The 17375-nt window shown below is 37.7% G+C and overlaps 1 protein-coding gene across 1 annotated transcript in view; it reads right to left on the bottom strand.

Moving 5' to 3' along the window:
* The window catches only part of ANK2 (ankyrin 2), a 310369-nt gene that overhangs the window by 103746 nt on the left and 189248 nt on the right, over positions 1 to 17375 (bottom strand). The window contains 5 exon segments of the mRNA XM_006174671.3: positions 1700 to 1897; positions 6307 to 6405; positions 11626 to 11724; positions 11889 to 11987; positions 14182 to 14379. Of these exon segments, the coding sequence (XP_006174733.2) occupies positions 1700 to 1897; positions 6307 to 6405; positions 11626 to 11724; positions 11889 to 11987; positions 14182 to 14379 (693 nt within the window).

Genomic DNA, 17375 nt, shown 5'->3' with positions numbered 1-17375 from the left:
GAGTTTGGAAAGCATCGCTTGAGTCACATCTTCCTTCCTCGCCTATGTTAATCTCATCAGGATTTCATTTACCCTCTGATATTTATAAACTCTTTAACAGCTTTAACGATGATGAGTCAACTTCTCTTCAGAACCCCAGTCTGTTCCACTGTTGAGCTGTTTTAATAGTTTCTTCCATTTCTCTGTCCTAATTTACTATTGCTTTAGATATAGTTTAAATTCTAAAAATCTCTAGAAGACCAGGGACTATGTTTTATTCTATTTCTGTATTTGACTTATCTGAATTTCATTTATCACCTTCATCTGATGAGACAATCACTCGGTCTCTCTTCGGTAATTATTACTATTATTATTGGTATTGCTATTATACAGCTGACCCTGGAACAAACCGGGTTCGAACTGTGGAGGTTCACTTATATGTGGATTTTTGTTTCCACTATAAATACTACAGTACTTCACAGTCTGTAAGTGGTTGAATCCAAGGATGTGGAGCCACGGAAATGGAGGAACCCAAGGAAGTGTGGCTATGAGGGCCGACTGTAAGTTATATGAGAATTTTCAACTGCGTGAAGGGTTGGAGCCCCTAACACCCTCGTTGTTGTTTAAGGATCACCTATATTTTTGTTGTTCCGTTTCTGATATTTTTTTTAAGACTTAAAAAAATCCTTTCAGCCCTTCAGATTTCAGCATTTGAATAATTACCAATTTCTTACACCAAACATATTTTACAGCCATAGGCAACTAGGTAAGTCATAACGGTTAGCAGACTGCTCCCACCACTAGGACAGATGTCATTGCCATCCTTCAGTTTACACCTGCAAACTTCCTTCTCCCTCAGATGCTGTATTTATGCTGTATTTGTGGGAATTATTTTGTCCTGAGAACAATTCGCTTGCTGTCGGCTGTAATGGGTCTCACCCTCCTGCTCTTCTGCACCAGCCCAATTTCTTATGCTCTAAGTAGATGTGCTCATGTTTTATTCTAAGTCATATCCAAATAGTGGATCACAAATAGGATGTGTCAAGTGGAGGGGAAATTACTCTGCCCTCACATGAAACTTTGAAAATAAGTAAAGTTCTTCGTTAGATGTATGTTCTTCGTATATTTTTTATTAGATGACAAAACAACTAATAAAGTGTGATTCTCCAGCCCAGTAGTTTAGATGCTGTGTAGCTAGTAAAGTTTAGAGAGCAGAAAGGGTGTGATCGCTGATACCAGGGTTGGGAAAACCAAAGATTAAGTAAAGTGAACTTCTAGGTGGTACTAAAACTCTTAAAACAAATACAGTCTTGCCAATCTAATGCAATTTTCTCTTCCTCATTAGTAATACCAGCTCAATGTATTGGGGGACCTTACTTTTCCCTCTTGGGAATATATTGCAGATTTTCTAATGGAAAGTCAAGAGAAAGTAGCCCTTGCTTTGTGGAAATCACCTTAGTTAAAATACTAGATAGTTGCCCTAGAAACAACACTGGCATTAGTTAGAAGAATAGAACCCAGCACTCATTACTGAAGATGTTGTATGTAATCTCACAATCCCCTTTGTCATTTAGAAAATGAATCTAAAAAATTCAAAGAGAAGGAAGTAAGTCAGAGGCTTCAAGGGGCTCTACCCTTCTTGATCTCTGTGTAATAGAGAAGGAGGACCCTGACCTAGGATTCCTCCTGGTCCATGTCAGCGTGAAGCCATTCCCCTTACCTTCGTAGCTAAGGAGTGGGCTGCTCCTGCTTCCAGGAGGACGGATGCTACGTCCACCTGGCCCTCCCTGGCGGAGATGTGCAGTGGCGTGTACCCATTTGTAGTGGCCGCATCTGGATGAGCCATATGCTGTAGAAGCAGCTGAACGATTTCTGTCTTACCCAGGCGGGAGGCGATATGCAAAGGCGTCTGTTCCTCCTACAACTCAAGTCAAGTGAGAAGTTAGTGCCAGGACAGACCAAACTTCACTGGTAAGACATCTCACTCAGACATTTCACCATGTCTTCTTAGAATCTCCGGGAAACCCTACCCAAAAGGAAATCATTGCTGCTCCAAACACAATTAATTTTATCTCTTCTTGTAGAATGACCTGCTTGGTCACAAAATCTTCCTTAGATTTTTTAAGAGTATGCACTTCCATGAACTTGCTCATTGTTTCCTAGGCATACCAAAATGTCTCTCAGCTCATTAAGGCTTCAGTTCTCACTTATGTTTAAATATAAACTAGCCCATGGTGCTGAATAAGAAAGAAGTCTAGTCCAGAAGTCCTAAGACCTAGATTCTCATCCAGAAGCTTTCACTAAGAGACAGTATTTACTCTGGGAACTGTATCAAGAGAAGAAGAATCAAGGATGCTGGGAAGACTTCGTTCTTACTGCACTCAGCTATCCAGTGGTGGAAATTGCTAGTATTTCCTGCAGGGACAGACTGTGGATAAAGAAGATATTGTAATTTGATTTAAAAAGATGTTATTCCAGGAAATGTTGCAGACAAGTCTGGGACTTGCGTCCAGGACTTCAAAGATGAAATGGGAGTCCAGCAAGAAGCAAACAGTGTGGAGTCTTTGCCAAATTCTTTTCATTTAAAAACAGGGGGAGGAGACAGCTGGTATAAGGGGCAGGGAGGACATGCTTGAGGAGGCTTGAGAAATCACCCAACCCTAGTGTGTGGTCAGGAAAATGTTTTCAGTGTTAAGAAAACCAGGCCAAACCATCCTCTTGTAAACAGAAAATTGTCTGTAACCTTAGTGATGAAAAGAGGTATATCTTTATAATCTGCCCAGGGGGATGTCATAACAAAGGTGAGGAAGGAAAAGCTAGGCCAGTGTCCAGGGCTAAGAATGAATGGAGAAGACAGAACAGGGTAAGGAAGAGCTGTTCAAATAAATCCAGCATCTTAAAATTATAAGGAAAAGAGTCTTAAGACGGAGCTACAGGAAGAGATGAAACAGCACTGTATGCATTTCAGGGAGGTAAGAACTAGATAATAATAGTAATAATATAGTAACAATATAATTATTTTAGTAACAGAACTGGAATTTTAGAAACATTTGCACTTTATAAACTTCCTTATAACAGAACCTATCCTTATAATGGACCTGAAAGGAAGATATAAAATATATTATTCAACCATTTTTTTAGAGAAAGGAAATTAAGAGGAATTAAATGAGTTCTCCAGGATTGTCCAAAGTCACTCAGGTATTCAAACAGGACTTGAATTCAGGCATTGGATTCTAAAGACACATCTTTGTCTATACATCCAATATATTAGTGACAAAACTAACAGGACAAGGGTACTCTCAATAGGCAAGGAGACTGATGACACTTTATAAGATACAACTTTCTCTGAAATATACAGGAGAAAAGAGAGGAATGGAGAGAATTAACAGTTACAAAAATAAATGGATAGTAAAACAAACAATAACCATCAAAAGACCAAAGAACTTGAGAATAGCTATCATGAACATCTGTTGTTTTAGGGTTTCCCTTCTTGGACTTCTGCCCAGCTGAATTTGATTGAGGTTGGTATTGCAACTGACACACTCTAAGATGTGTTTTCAACTCTAATTTGAAAAGATACATGCACCCCAATGTTCACAGCAGCACTATTTACAATAGCCAAGACATGGAAGTAACCTAAGTGCCCATAGACAGATGACTAGATAAAGAAGTTCTGGTGTATATACAAGGGAATACTAATCAGCCATAAAAAAGAATTAAACAATGCCGTTTGCAGCAACATTGATGGATCTAGAAATTAACACTAAGTGTTAATTACTAAGTTACTAAGTGTTAAGTAAGCCACACAGTGAAAGGCAAATATCATGTCCCTTATATGTGGAATCTAAAAAATGATTCAAATGAACTTATTTACAAAACAGAAACAGACTCACAGACATAGAAAACAAATTTATGGTTACCAAAAGGGAAAGAGGGGAGAAGGGATAAATTAGGAGTTTGGGGTTAGCAGATACTGTATAGCACAGGGAACTACATTCAGTATCTTGTAATAACCTACAATGAAAAAGAATATGAAAAAGAAAATATGTATGTATAACTGAATCACTATGCTGTACACCAGAAACTAACACAACATTGTAAATCAACTATACTTCAATAAAAAATAAATAAAAAAAATAAAATGTGTTTTCAGTGAGCAAGAGGGAGAGTTGGGGCATTGGTGACCCTTTAACCCATAGCTGAGAAGTGGTAATCCTTGACTGGTGATGGCCAAGTAACTGGTTAAATTATCAACTAGTGTCTCTTGGTTCTTAGACCACAGAGCATTAAGGTACTTATTTTGAAAAACAAAAGTTAAAAAATAAGCTGTCTTGCCCATTTTCTTCAACTTTTGGTTCAGTCTTATTTGAAAGTGTAAAAGGGAAGAACATACACATTTGGTAAGTCTTTCCACCTGTAATCAGAGATTATGAGATCTTTGAAGATTTGGGTACTTGTTTCCCTGTTGAATTGGAAAAGTTGAATTTGCAGCCCCAAGCTAAACCTAATTCAATCCAAGGCAAAGAACTGGGAAAGCACAGAAGATAATGTTCATGGGAAGAGCTAAAGAAAATGTGTGCAGCTCGAACCCCTACGTCTCTTCCAAATATAAGGGGCAATAATTCCCTCATCATGCAGCATCACTGACTGGGACACATCCTTGTCCAGGGAGAGATGTGCACTGTCCTACCACCACTACTAGTTTTCAAAATTAGGGAGACTTGCTGAGCCTCAACTCCTCTTACCAAAAGACAGAAATAGCAACGGCTGGAACAAGATTCAAATGCTTGATAAGATTTCTGCTATTAGTTACTAGCTAACAGGATTCCCAGGAACCAGATCTACTGGCAGCTAATGAAAGTTTTAGGTGAGTTAAGTTTTAAGTAAGTTTAAGCCTGGGGGCCCTGTGATTGCTCCATCCCTAAAGCAAATGCCAGAGCCCCGTATTGTGCCAACAGAACATGGGTACCTAAAGCAAGAGAGCTCCCAGAAGGGCAGGCCCCAGTGGCCCTCTCGGTTATGTCCATGGAGGACCTGGATGCGAAAGGCCCTTCCTGAGAGCAGGGCCTGGAGGACAAGCGCGCTGGCCGACCCGCGGACTCAGGCCATGCCAGCCCCTGCTCTCCAGTCTGTCCAGCAAATATATCCTATGCCCTTGACTGGCGAATAGAGAATGTCACCTGCACTTTTAAAAAAAGAGACATTACTGTGATGATATGACTTTTCTTTCATTATAAAACAAGAATAACATCAAGGCTGCCTGTGCATCACTGGATTCTGTATGGAGGTCTGTGAGAAAAATGCCACAAAACTCCTAGTCAGAGACTGTTATGAAAGTCTGGAAAGGAGTTTCAAGGTATCTAAGTCCAGCCTTCTGTTTTAATGATAAAGACCTGGAAGCGAAATGACTTGCCAAAAATGACAATTTGTATGACTCCAGCCAGATGCTTTTATTTCAATATAATACTATTTCTAAAATGGACCCACAACAGTTAGATTCAAGCTGAAGTGAGTTCCAGCTTAGGTGTATCAAATATTGAAGAAGGAGAGAAAGTATTGAAATATTCCATGAGAATCCCAAAGATTCTAGTACAAAAGAACAGCACAGAAAAGGAAGTAGAAGATACTGATAAAATATCTAAAGTAAACAAAGAAGGTGAAAAAAGCAACTGGCAAATTCTTTAAAAGAAGAAAAAAATGAACTTGTGGGAGAATTAGAAACAGGATAATCCAATCACGCAATCTCTAGGGTCAACATTCTTATGTTTTGGAATGGTGGAAGGGCAGAATGTCTAAATATGGAAATCAGAATAAGAAAAAAAGTAGAATTCATCATAAAAAAGGAGGAAAGTCAAACAAATGAAGGAAAAACATTAAAACTTTGAATATGATTTGTTTTTATGTAACTAGCAAGGAACGTCTATGGAAATTTGATTGGCTTTGGTGGTAAGAAATAAATTAATATGTATGGTATCTATAAAATAGAGGTAAAATGTTAAAATTCAGGCAAATGAATATATACATGGAAGTGCTTTCATAAGTAAAAAAAAAATTAAAATGTTAGTCAATTCCAAATTTCTTAGATGCAAAATTCTACATTTTTTCAAATGTTAATGTTTCTGTGATTAAAGTGCATTTTCCATTGTGTATATTTACTGCACCATTTATTTTTTTGCCTAAAAAATTGTTACTGAATCAGTGCTTTCACATGTCCTTGGCATTTCACAGTCCTTGGCATTTCCACATAAAGAGAGGAAGAACAGCACCATCCCCGGAAGATGGAACTCATGCACACAAGAGAAGAGAACCCCGCACACCAGCACCTACCCTGGCTCTGGCATCGACAAGGGCACCATTTCTCAGGAGGCATCGGACCACTTCCACCTGCCCTGCCCGGGCTGCCATGTGCAGTGCAGTCTCCCCACGCTGCCGGGAAACAAACATTGTTGAATCATAAGTGAACCCACTGCTCTGGATGGCATAGAATAAAAATGTGTCTTTTTGTGAAAGACACCAATATAGCCAAAGGTTTTAGCAATCTATGAAAAATCATAATTATTTATAATTGGTTAGCCTGGAAAAAACAGTTTTGTATCTTCTCCATCTTCAGAAGGATAAAAAAAATGTTTATTTGTTTTATTTTTTCACACTCCATGACAAACCAGAGAACTTACCAAACATTCAGGATACCCTGAGGTTTAATTTCACAATCAGTATGGCATAACCTAAATTACTTTTGGTAATATAAAGCTACCTTTCATCCTTCAAACCTAAAATCTTGACTATGTGATTACAACTTGATCTCGTTTTCATGAGAAACTCTAGGTACTGAAGAGCAAGTCAACACAGTGCAAAAAAAAAAAAAAAAATCACATCATTTGTACCACACATAAGCCATTCTTTTTCAGAATTCAAAATTTGCTCTGGAAACAAACTATTACTTTACATTGGATTTGTCTTTGTGTTATGAGACTAGATAAAGGCTGTCCATATGAGAAATCCGATTTGCCCCGGAGGTCCTCTACTTATTACTGATGAGCATATTTAATTACAGACAGTTATTTGAGAGATGAGTGAAGCAAGTTAACAGTGCCATCTGTTGAGATGGGCAGCAATGAGCATCAGGTCCTTCCTCAAGTGTGTTTGTGCTGCATCAAGGAAGACACTCTTATCAGGGAAAGGTAGCTTAACCTGCAGCATGAAGGATGATGGTTAGACGTAAGAGAACTTTCTCCCTGGGAAGCCTGTTAATAACTGCCTCTAAGAGAGAGAATTTTTTTTTAATCAACACATTTTAAAACTACATATAATTCTGCAGAAGTCAGGGGTTCATTTTTTCAAACAATTTTACAGTTACCAAAGAATAAGACACTGGAATAAAAGTTAGTTTAGTCACCACTATGCTAGAAAGTAAGTTTGATTTCAACCAGGAAAAGCAAACTACTCCAAATAAACTCAGTTGATCTCAGTGTTGGGTGTGGTAATTGGATAACATGTGACAAATTTCAAGTGAGTAATTCCTTCTGATTCCTTGCACAATAAACCCTTAAACCTAAAAGATTTAAGACAAACTTCAGTTTGGTGCCTGGCTCACAGTTCACTTTTTGCTAGTATTCAAAGATCCATTTCTTATGAAATTATGAGAAATTCATTCCCAATGATCTGACATGGAAAGCACTAAGCTGGACATCTATTCTCCTTTTCTCCTTTTCTCCTTTTCGTTGATGATTCAGTTATTCTCTAGTGGCCTTATTTTCTGATGATGTCTTTTGACTTTTGTAAAGTAAACGTATCTGGAGTATGTTACTACATAAAATAACATCGGAACAGCAGTATCTGTTTTCAGACTTTGGATGGATGGCAAAATTTTTCCTCTTCAGACAACCATGATCTCTAACTTTTCTGTATCACTTAAAACCTGTCTCTAAATAGATGAAGCCCAATCTTCTATTAAAAAACAAAAACAAAAACTCTCAAATTTTTATTCCATTTCTAAGCCATAATAGTACAGCAATTTTACTAATTTTGGTAGAAATGAAGACAAAAATGTTTCCTTATAAGACGTTAAAGTCAGAGGTCTCAGGAGTACCTACTCAATGATGAATTTATATGTTTACTTTACAAGCCAAGCTTTATTAATAAGAGGTTTCAAAATGTAAAATAATTTCCAATACCAGTCTTAATATTTCCCATACTCTTAACTTACACTTAAGTTATTTTTATGGTGTTTACACATTTGAAATTTATGAGTTGGATATAAAACCTAAAGTACTAAACGTAATATTCAAAGAAAAGTTATACATATATACATGCAAATGGTCTCTCCATTTTAAAACAACAGTCTTGTTCAATTCTTATTTAATGACTTTTGTGTAATTGACTTTTATTGTAAATCGCCCTCACCCTTTTAAAGTTATATTACCCACATTTATACATAAGTATAAATAAGAAAATGAAAGAGGGTGTGTATTATTTTAATCAATTACTTTCATTTCTTGGTTATTGGGCACCTCATCTTATTCAATACCCGTGTTTTCCTTATCTGAAGCTAATTAACTTTAAGGATTAGGAGAAATTCTTAAACATAACATGTAGTGTGAACTGAGCCATGAATCCACTGATTTGCTGTAAGAAGAGAAAAATGTGGTAGTCCCCCACACTGCACTCTGAACAGCCCCAAAAGTGCTTGGTTAGCTACTCCCATGGTTGTCAGTGAATACTTTGGATTATGGATGTATTACAACTGGCAGTTCAGCTTTCTAGGTTTTAAAGTGCATTTGTGAGCTTTCTGGAAAGGGCACTTTGTGGTAATAATAACTGCACATGACTGAGGTACTGGTACGCTTCATACCTGGAGTGAGTTTTGAGACAAAAACAAGACTGGCAAGAGAATGGGTATGCTCACGTCCAAAGCAGGTACTAAATTTCATGCCACTCTTCCCAGTTGTTAAAACCAACTCTGCCCACAGCTACAGTGACTTCCACTTTGGCTGCATCAGTTGGAAAGCATCAAAGCACAACAGATAGCATTGCATTCAAAAATGCAACATGGTTTCAGGCAACACGCAAAGGCTCCAAGGGTTGGGGACTTCGGGATCAGGAAATGACCAACTCTGACACAGCAAGCAGGCAGTCAGCATTCACACGGCTCCTTAATCAACCTGCAAAGAGTTTTGGATCCAATAGCTGTATCCTCACATTCTGAGAATACACCAATCACAGGCATCCCGCTGCTAAAGAAAGTTAAATTCCTCTAAATTTAGGGTTGCCAGATTTAACAAATAAAAATACAGGATGGCCAGTTAAATTTGAATTGCAGAGAAACAAAGAATAATTATTTTACTATAAGTGTGTCTCAACTATTGCATGGGACATACTTATACTAAAAACAATTATTCATTGTTTATCTTAAATTCAGATTTAACTGGGAATCTTGCATTTTATCTGGCAACTCTATACGGTATCTGCTCCCTGAAGGACACATCATACAAAAATTAAAATGAACAAACAAAAACTAAGTAGGAAACACATTGAGGAGAGGTGCCTCTCAAGTAATTGTTTTGAGGGGGATGAAGTGAAGGAGTATGTAATGGACAAATGAGAAGATAAACAAAATGAAAAACTTTAAAATGACCAACAGCTGGAAGTTAAGGTTTAACACAGAAATTGCCAAATCTGGGAGTATTTAAGAACGTAAAGGATGTCAGCATTTTGATTGTTATAATTAATGTTTTGTTTATTTTTATTTGAAGATCTATATGTAACCTATATAGCTTTTTTTGTGAAGAAGAACATATCAATATGGAACAAATCCATCATCATCAGATAATCTGGAATTAGTCAGTTAAGAAGCAAAGTAAGAGTGCCACAGAATCACACAAACATTTTATGTGCACTTTCTTTGATGATTTTGCAAAAATCTCCCCTCTGAAAGATTAACACAGGGGATTTCAATTGAGCATTGCATAGAATAGACTCGTCTATGTGATTATTATAACATGATAACACAATTAAACATAGTACCACCATTGCTTCTATGATTCTGTAGGCATTGGAATGCAAAGAAGCAAAATACAGTACAGTGGGAAAGTATTCAGAGAACTTCCTTCAAAAGGTACTGGTTTAGGGGGAAGGTATAGCTCAGTGGTAGAGTGCTTGCCTAGCATGTACAAGGTCCTGGGTTCAATCCCCAGTACCTTCATTAAAATAAGTAAATAAATAAACCTAATTACCCCTGAAAATTTTTTTTTAAAAGTGTAGATCTCAATTTAAAAAAAGGGAACATCTCTGAACAGAAAAAGGATGCCACTGATTTCTTTTGAAGTTTGAAGAAGTGACTACAAGTTAAACTCAAACTGGAATGTTGTGAAATTCCTCTTATCCTTAATAGAGTAGTTAAAATTAGCACATAATATTATTACTTTAGGATCAATAAGCTGCAATTTGGGGAACACACATAGACTACACTTCAATTCTTTAATGGTGTTATACTCTGTAAGTACTATGAAGAGAGAGTATTAAATCATATTTAAAATCAAATAATTTCACATGGATTTTTTTCCACGGATCAGAAAAGTCAGCACAGAAACTGTAAGATACAAGGAATGACAGAGTGAGAGGGAATACGAATCAAAAATGAAACTGAACATTCCGTTTCACAACTCAAATGGAATGGGATACCAAAAATTAGCAATACTAAATCAACTGCATTTGGAAATATGATTCATTTTAATGAGCACTAACATTTATTTAGGGAGAGTTATTTCTGCTAAATAATTTTAAAAAATCTCAATCTTCCAGTGGGTCCTGGTGAGCTTCAAATACATGATTGCATCTTGTGCAGAGCAAATTCTCTTGCTCAGGAGAAAATTTGTGTTCAATTATCAAGATTTAAATGGGCACCCTCCAAGAAAATGAGAGAAATACAAAGAAACAAGAAGGAAAAAATCCTAATTTAGATTAAGTAGAAGAATTCTGGAATATCTAATATTTATTGGCAGTACAAAACTTGTCTGGAGACCAACATGGATTTCAGGATACATGAAAAAGTTGCAAGGCATAACCTTGTGGCAAACAAAATCAAATCAAAAAGAAAAATCAAAGTAAAGTTAAAGTGTGGCAAATCCACGTAATTGAAGGAGGGAGAATTTGATATTAAGTTAAAAAAAAATCTCCTAATTTTGATATATCTCTGGTTAATCATTTGATATCACTGACTTAATATTTTAACTAAAATTACCTGGAATACAATTCACTCAAGCAAGTAGAGTAAGCCCTAAAGATTTTATTCCAATCAATCATTTATTCAAGTTCAAGTACATTTGTAAAATGTATTTTTTTAATAAGTGGATTTAAGATGCATGCAGATGTTCAATTCATCTGTACCTTCAGGAAGCTGGAACAGTCTTACTCCACAACTTCCATTTTATTTTTTTAAAACATTTCTTACCCCAGGGAGGGTCTTTTCAGCGATGTCCTAGCAACTGTTTCAATAATATGTTATCATGGGGGCTCTTCTCAAAGCTTGGCTGCTGAGCTTTGGTCAGACACACACACACACACACACACACACACACCCCTACACACACCCGCACGCTTCCTCTCGCTCTTCCTCCCTGTGGTTATTCTGACCCAAGCCATACTCACAATGTTAGTGACATCTGGAGAGGCTCCGTTCTGCAGCAGAAGGAGGACAATGTTCAAGTGGCCCATGAAGGCAGCCACATGTATTGGTGTGAGGCCAGACTGCGAAACAAAGCAACAGCGGTTTTACTCCCCTGCACCAGTGGGGCTCTGGGGCTTCTTCAGATAAACAACACTTGAGTGAAGAGGACAGAAGATGGGCGGAAGGAAAGGGGAGAAGGAGCAAGAGCAGGAATGTTTCATGACAAGCTGAAACATTTTTCTACCTCTGTTATAGCTTGGATTGAAGCCCCATATTTCACCAGCAGTTCCATGACTTTGATGCGGTTTTTCTTGCAGGCAATGTGCAGTGGAGTAAAACCATTCTGTGCAAAAGACAATCAAGTTAGTCAAAAACATGCAGAAACGATTCTCACACAACTCCATGCTGGCACATTGCAGGCAATAATGTTACATCATCACATAAGGTCACCGTTTCTTCAAACGTGGTCGGTGTTGGGTTTAGAAAGTGGTGGTGTCCTCCTGGAGGCTCTGAACTTGGCTTATATGTGGTGGGCAGGTGTGTCATTGTTTGTGTGGTTACAGAGAAAACAAAAGGGAAGAAAAGTCCATGGGCCTACCCTTCCAAGAGAGAAAAGTGAGGCAATTATACTTTAGAAGTTCTAAAATGTTTTCAAGTAGACTGATGGGTCAGATTATAAAAGTTTGAAGATGCATCACAGATAAGCAAGTGGATTTCTGATGATGGGCTATTTCTTAGAGCAGGAAATCGTTACCTGTTTTACTTCAAAAATCTAAAGACATGACTGCCTCTATAATGAATGTTTCAGCTTAGCTAACGTTTTCCTTAGGGAAGAGGTGTTGTAAATTAATAGAAATCATTATTTATGTTGATAATTTTTTACACCCAGAAGTTATATTGTTTATATTAAAACATTTTTAGAAGGAGTTGTTGGATATTGCTGGAAATCATTATTTATGTTGATAATATTTTATAGCCAAAAGTTATATTTCTTATATTAAAACGTATTTATGACATACGCCAATCAGATACATTTTATTTTAAAAAGAAATGATTATTAAGTTCCTGAACAATTTTCAAGAAAAGTATGGAGGACTTCTGGAGTAACTGGAAGAAGATATCTCTTAGAAGCAAAGGAACGTGGAGAGTCTTTAAGGTACTTCCTAACTTTCTGTACTCAGCTAGCGTGCAGGAATTGGGGGAAATTACATAAAAATTTGTTAACTAACCCCATGCTTAATCCTTATGTGTTATATTTAAGCATTATATTTTTATTTGAATAATGATGTCTCTATATAGAATAGTTATGCCTATTCTGCTAATTAACAATTTTGCATGTCTCAACAGGGACCGTTTATCAGTCAGTAGTTTTCTACACTAGCAGTTCTCAGGAAAGTACACAATTTTATTTAACCTAATAACATCACTGTTCACAATATTTGTTAAGTAATCTCCCATTTATGAGCTAGGTAATAAGCCAGGTGTAAATAACCACATGTACATGCTGCCCTTAAAAGATCTGCAATGATTAGACTATGACATTTCACAAGCTTACTGATCACTATCCAATTGAAAGTGAGTCCTTTCCTCCTTGTAAGAAAATAAATATCCTCACATAATGGCACATAACCCTCAAAGTATAGTTGCTTCCCAGTCAATACTGAATAAATTGATTCCAATGGAAAATTTCTAATAATAATAATATTTAATATTTGCTAATTCTAATGACATTCTCTTAAATGACTGTCCGATGACTAATTTTCACTGACATAAACCATGTAGACACAGAAGAAAGGACTGCTTTTAGTTTGAGAATTAGGAAACAAGAGGCATCCATTAGTACAGGCCTAATTCTTCCAGTGATTATGGTTAGAACGTAAGTGAAGCGAGGCAGACTCATTCGTTATTAGACCTTGGGAGAAGCAGAGCTGCTCTATGGACAGCCTCTTGCAGATTCTCTTGAGCAATTCCTGAAATAGTCTATATAAAATGCTTCCTGAAGCAAAAAGACACTAAGCATTACTCTTCTATTAGCCTATGGTTGAGTAATCAGGTCAATAAGGAAAATCTCCAAGTGAATCTTTCACAGGCTTATATTTTACGTATCTTACGTAGTCAAATCTATTCACCACTTTAAAACCTTTTTTTCCCAAAAAAGATTAATGAAGTTCCACTTTTTTACAATTTTACTGTGACTCTATATACAAGTGTCTAGAACTTATTTTTTAATTGCCTATTTTTCACCTTCTACTTTCCATGTGAAAATGAGTACCACTCCAGAGGTTTCATAGCTATCTACAACTTGCTGGTTATGGAAATATCACCTTGGTGTTCTCTTAAATCTACCCCTGCTCACCGACATTTAATAGCAAACTGTGAAGGCATGAGGTAGGCAGGCAGCTTGTGGGAGGTGACAAACTTAGACTTAACTACATATCTGTAACCATGCATTGCTGGTGTCTGCAACCATTGGTCAATCAATGTGGGTTTGCTTGTGTTGATCTATATTCAGTGAACGTGGACTGGGCCAGGTTTACCAGGGCTCTGGCGTTCGGATTGGCTCTCTTGTCCAGAAGAAGTTTGGTTACACGGTAGTGGCCACAGTGTGCGGCAACGTGGAGGGCCGTCAGGTAGTCCAGGGTGACATCATCAACAGGTGCCTTGTGCTGCAGCAGGTGCTTCACACATTCCATGTGGTCCCCCTGTGCAGCCATGTGAAGTGGAGACAGCCCATTCTGTGCAACAAAACAAAACCAAACCAAGTCCACATTTTAGTCATTACTTTCAGGATTCTGAAACACAACAGCCAATTCTTGATCGCTGGCACAGTTGGCAGCAGAGAAAAATAACTACCATTAGGTATCTAAATATGCAGTAGATTATGTTTGGCAGAGAAGGAAGTAAGAGAATGTTTAATTTCATAACTATGCTATTCTTGGGCAAAAATAAATTATGTCTTTCATGAATGAACACATCATGTGTGCAGCAATTCCCTGGCTCTCACAATTATTAGGGAGATATTAGATGTACAAAAACAAGTAGTAGCTGATGCTTAAATGATCTGTATCTAATCCCATATATAGACATCTATATTCAATTAATCTCTCTGCACGAATTTCTTTACTTCTAAATGGAGAGGGAGGTGGGTGCTGGAGAAGCAAGTGGGTGGGTCAGGGAAAAAAGATTTTGGTCATCCCTTAGATTCATGCTGCTTTGAAATTCTGTAACTTCTTTTTTTCTGTCATGAGACATGAATTGCACTTGGAGAAAGCACTCATGAAAGAGCTAGAAAAGTGTGAGGCAAATGGGGACCATGTGTCAGTGACCTCCCAACTTTAAAATTTTGAGGATAATCTAAATTTACATCGATACTACCAAAAACAGCTTTAGCCTTCATCCTCAGAAGGTCAACAGCAGGAACACAAGACAGCAGGGTAACTCACTGCTAATTATTAGTCTAGGTAAAACTCTCACTTTTTAAAGATAAATAAATAATCTTATAGGGGAAAAGTACATAAAATTAGTAAAGAAACTTAATTAGAAAATGTTAAAGAGAGAGGATTATTGTCTTTTCTTCATAATCAATGCAAATACAGTGACAAGAAAATAACTGTTGACCAAGTATTTAGTCTGGCAGCCACTACATTTAAAGAAGCAGAAATTGTCTAAGAAGCCAGAATAGGTCCAAGGCCCAATATTTTCAACAAGGAAGGTGATTTCAACAGTATAGGAAGGACAGCTAAAAACAAATACATCAAAATCTTAATTGTGCTCGTTTGTGGATAGTAGTAGTATACATAATTTTTAAATTATTAATATTAGTATTTTATTTTTGAAATACTCTTTATAATTATTAATTTTATATTGGTAAATTCATAAAGTGAATTTAGAAAACAGAGTCGATGAGAAGCTAGTTATGCATTATGGGGAAGACAGTACAAAGGGCAAAGTACAGGAGAAATTCAGGCCTTGGCAATGTTTGGACTGGTGTGTCACATGCTTCTCTGTCAGTCGGTTTATCAATCTTTAATGCTGTTTAATCCATTTAAAGATTATGTGAAAAATAAAAGCCTTCACCATTTAATCTTTTATTCATTTTTACAAATACTTACTGAGCACCTGCTGAAGCCCTGTTCGAGTACGAAGGCTACAGCAGGGACTACGACAGACAGGGAGCCCCTGTCTTCATGGAGGTTACGTCTAATGTGGTAGACACGCAGGTCAAAAAGAATAAGAATTAAAATATACAGTACGTTAGAAGGCCATCAGTGCTCAGAAGAAAACTAAAGCACAGGATGGCCAAGGGAGTTTGTGTATATGAGTGCAATTTTGGATAGAGTGGTCAGAAATGGCCTCACTGAGAAGGTGAGCTTTGATGAAAGACATGATGAAAATAAGAAGCCTGGTCTATTGATCTGAAGGAAGAGCTTCTGAGGTAGAGGAAAAGGTGCAAACAGGTCCACACCTGGGCACAGTCGATTCACAGTAGGAGAATGTGGCTTAAGGCAAGTAAATGAGGAGGACTTACAAGGAGATGGATTCTGAGATGTAGGAGACCCTGCCAGTCAGCGCAGGGCCTTTGACTGTTACTCAGAGTGAGATGGGCCCTGTTGGAAAGGTTAGGACAGCAGGATTACTTGAGTTGTTGTGTTAAGAGTAGACTGATGGGGTTAAGGGAGAAGAAGGAAGGCTAATTAGCGGCCTTTTGCAGTCATCCAGTTGGGTTGATGGTGAGCTGGACCACAGTGGTAGTAATGAGACTGCTGAGAAGCTGCCGACTTAGTGATATGTTCTGAAGGAAGAGGTGACAAGGTGTGGTGACAGGATGGAGCGAGAAAGGGAGAAAGAGGAGAGCCAAACACTGCATGATGAGAAACCGCAAGTATGGAATGGCCACTCACTGTAGAGAAGACTACAAAGGGGTTAAGTGCAGGGGTGGGGGAAATATCTGGAGCTGAATTTTGAACTTACTAAATTTGAGATGTCCAATGGACACCCAAGCAGCAATGGTGAGCTGACACCTCAATGTAGAATTCTGGAGATGCACATTTGTGAGTCATCAGCATATAGGTAGTATCTAGAGGTGAAACTGGATATTTCTTAGTGAGTGAGCACAGACAGAGAAAAGACACAAACACTGACCTCTGAAGGTTCTAACACTCAGAGAGCTGAGAGTGAGGAGGATGAGCTAGGAAAGGAGACTGAGAAGTGACAGCTAGAAACACAGAAGGAAAGCCAGGAGACTGATGTCCCAGAGGGCAAATAAGGAAAGTGTCTTGAGAAGGGAGGAGTAAGCAGTTGTGCCAGATGATAGCAAGAGGGAAGAACAGACTAGGGGCTCTGATTCATGTCACTGTAGAGATACAGAGGTGGGAGCCTGTAGAAATTCTCTTCCAATTGCTTCAAACTTCTCAGTGTTGTGGGAAGTGAAGACAAGGAAACAAGTGTATGAAGTTGGAAGAAAAATGAAAAAGTATAGAACGATCAGACGGCAAGGAGTAAGAGTGAGCAGATTTGGGGAATACAGGGTATTGTTAGGCGATTTGACATTAGGGATCATGAATTTAAAGTCAGTCCGGTAGGTGTGATTGTGTGGTTTCTGCAGCTGCCTTCAGCTGCAAAAACAAGAGTTGGATTCAATCAGGGTGAAATGTAGCAAGTGTGTATGAATACATCTAGAAGTGGTATAAATACCAGTGGAATTTATGTTGGGCAGAGCTGAGGGCATAAC

Source organism: Camelus ferus, chromosome 2 (genome assembly GCF_009834535.1).
Source record: "Camelus ferus isolate YT-003-E chromosome 2, BCGSAC_Cfer_1.0, whole genome shotgun sequence".
In the NCBI taxonomy this organism is placed as follows: domain Eukaryota; kingdom Metazoa; phylum Chordata; class Mammalia; order Artiodactyla; family Camelidae; genus Camelus; species Camelus ferus.
This window is presented reverse-complemented; position numbering and strand designations above follow the sequence as displayed.